Source organism: Buceros rhinoceros, unplaced genomic scaffold (assembly GCF_000710305.1).
Source record: "Buceros rhinoceros silvestris isolate BGI_N320 unplaced genomic scaffold, ASM71030v1 scaffold34482, whole genome shotgun sequence".
Classification (NCBI taxonomy): Eukaryota; Metazoa; Chordata; class Aves; order Bucerotiformes; family Bucerotidae; genus Buceros; species Buceros rhinoceros.
The window spans coordinates 1-2,394 of NW_010398962.1; the positions used below are offsets into that span (position 1 = coordinate 1).

A 2,394-nucleotide genomic window follows, 5' to 3' on the forward strand; every position below is an offset into this window, starting at 1 on the left:
CTGTCCGCCGGCGGCGGGCGGGCGGGTGGCAGCTCGAGTTCCCGGGAGGGCGCAGCGCGGTGCCTTCCTCCCCGGGCGAAGGTGGGTGGTTCTCCGGGATCCGCGGTCGGAGCCGGCTCGAACGGGAGCGAGAAGCGGTGCTGTCCCCGGGGGCCTTGCCCTGAGCCGTGTGTCGCCTTGCAGGGGCCTGGAGCCATGGCTGAGCACATGATGATGTCCATGAGCCACGGTGGCACCGGGCTGCAGAGCTACCGCATGGGGGTGAGTGGGCTGCAGGGACCCCCGCAGCACGGGCAGCATGTGCTGAGGACGCTGCCTGCCGCCAGTCAGATGATGCCCTACGGAGGGGCTGGCATGGATGGTGCGATGAGGCCAAGACCCAACCTCAGCGGACAGATGGGCCACCACCAGATGCAGAATGCGATGATGTTCAATGGCCCAAGTCAGCAGCAGCAGTACATGGGGCCAGTGGGCACTCAGCAGCTCATGGCTAGCATGCACCTACAAAAACTCAACACCCAGTACCAGGGTCACCCACTGGCTATGAGCAATGGGCCCATGGGAGCTGGTGCCCAGCAGTACAGAATGGGGCCAAACCAGCACCCAGGCATGCAGCACATCCCCTCACCAGCGCTGACCTTGAACATTATGGACACTGATCTCATAGATGAGGAGGTCTTGACATCCCTTGTCCTGGAACTGGGCTTGGACCGGATTCAGGAGCTGCCAGAGCTATTCTTGGGACAGAACGAGTTCGACTTCATTTCAGACTTTGTTAGCAAACAGCAGCCCAGTGCCATCAGCTGTTGAGGGGCTTTGGGCTCCTCCTTGTGTCTTGGTGGTTTTGAGTTTGTTTCTAACTTCTTCCTCCACCTGCCATCCTCCTCCCTTCCCCTGCCTTGCCCTGTCCTGGATTCCTCACCTCCCCAAAGAGACAATCATCGGACACTGGCTTGCAATGGATTGCTTTTCTCTCCTGTGTGGTTTTTCTGTGTGGAAGTTCCTGGGGAGGGGGTGCGTACCCTGAACAGAGAGCAGATCAAGAGCTCTTACTGTAGAGCTGCCTCTAAACGGCATTAACAGGATTTCTGGCTTAAGTAGAAATAATGGACTTACGACTTTCCACAACTAGGCTTTGAGCGCAGGAAGCGATGTGCAGCTGGCAGCCTGGCCAGTGGCTGGATTTGCCCAAGAATCCTTTGGTGCCAGGGAAGCTAAAGGATCCCCCGAGAGAGGATTTTCTCCCTGGTGCACGGCTTGAACCAGTTTCCCTTTGCAAACATGGGTGGGGTTAGGTACCTCTTGGGACTTTTTACTGTGACAGTAAGTAGGTCTTCAGCCTTGTCTGTTCAGCTCAGGAAGGGGGCTCTTCCTTCCAGCAGGCTTTTTTTTTCCTAACTGTCTGAGCAAAATAAAGTATGCCTTGGGGAAGGGTGTGCATCTGTGCCTAAATGTTCATCTCTGTGGAACTTGGAATCTCTGACCTGTACGGCTAATCAGCTGTAAAATGTACTAAGTGCTCGAGCTTGATTCAGGTGAAAGGCTTAAAGCTGCAGTCTAGCTCCACTTTTTTCCACCTCTGAAACCAAATAAAGACCATGTAACTGTATATTCCAGATCTAATCTTATTTATTTTCCTATGATTATTTATTTGCAAGAGCTTCTTTTGTTATTTGGCTTTGAGACTGCTGGGAAGGATGCACGGAGAGTACTGCAGCTTTAAGATGCTGGCTTCAAAAAAAAAAAGTGAGCCTGAGATAGTTTTCAGGCTGTTCTGCAGATAGTCGCTTCAACCCGAGATCTTTATGCTGAACGCATAGGACTGTAAATCCAACACCTTTCTGAATGTGATAACGCTGACTCGATTTCCAGTTCCCTTACTCGGAGAAGGTTCGATGTAAGCGCTGGCGGGGTTCGGTTTCCTCTGCTGTCTCTCGTTTCCAGGCGCTGTGGAAAGCACCGCTTCACTCCTGTCTGCTGCCGCCCCCTGCTGCTGCCAGCTCCGGGCAGCTGCCGCTCACCAGCCCAGTGACAATGTACAGATGGATTTGCAAATAAAAGCTGAAATATCTCCAGTGTGCGTTTGTGAGTGCTGGTCTCTGGGCCGCGCGCAGCGCAGTGTCCAGTGCTGGGGAGAAGGACTCGCTTCGCTCCTGTCAGTGGGCTGCGGATCCAGTCACTCGTGTCCCCCCACCCGGAGTTGGAAGAGTTGTCTTTCTAGGTCAGTGCTTGCTCCAGCGTGGCTGGGAGGATGAGGTGCTCCTTCTCTGTACCGAGGACAATTTCCTACCGTGGATGGTGATGCTGGGTTGCAGAGTGGCTGCCGGTGCCTGCAGTCCTGCTGACCCCATGCGCTTGGACAGGGGGGTGGTGACCCCTTAACCTCTTTCCCAC

The 2,394-nt window shown here is 54.8% G+C and overlaps 1 protein-coding gene across 1 annotated transcript; it reads left to right on the top strand.

The window, feature by feature from the left end:
* The first annotated feature begins 188 nt into the window (after positions 1-188).
* Positions 189-2,067, top strand: CITED2 (Cbp/p300-interacting transactivator, with Glu/Asp-rich carboxy-terminal domain, 2). The gene has a single exon (XM_010131303.1). It carries the CDS (start codon positions 196-198, stop codon positions 808-810), a length of 615 nt encoding a protein of 204 aa, XP_010129605.1. The 5' UTR covers positions 189-195; the 3' UTR covers positions 811-2,067.
* Positions 2,068-2,394: the final 327 nt, after the last annotated feature.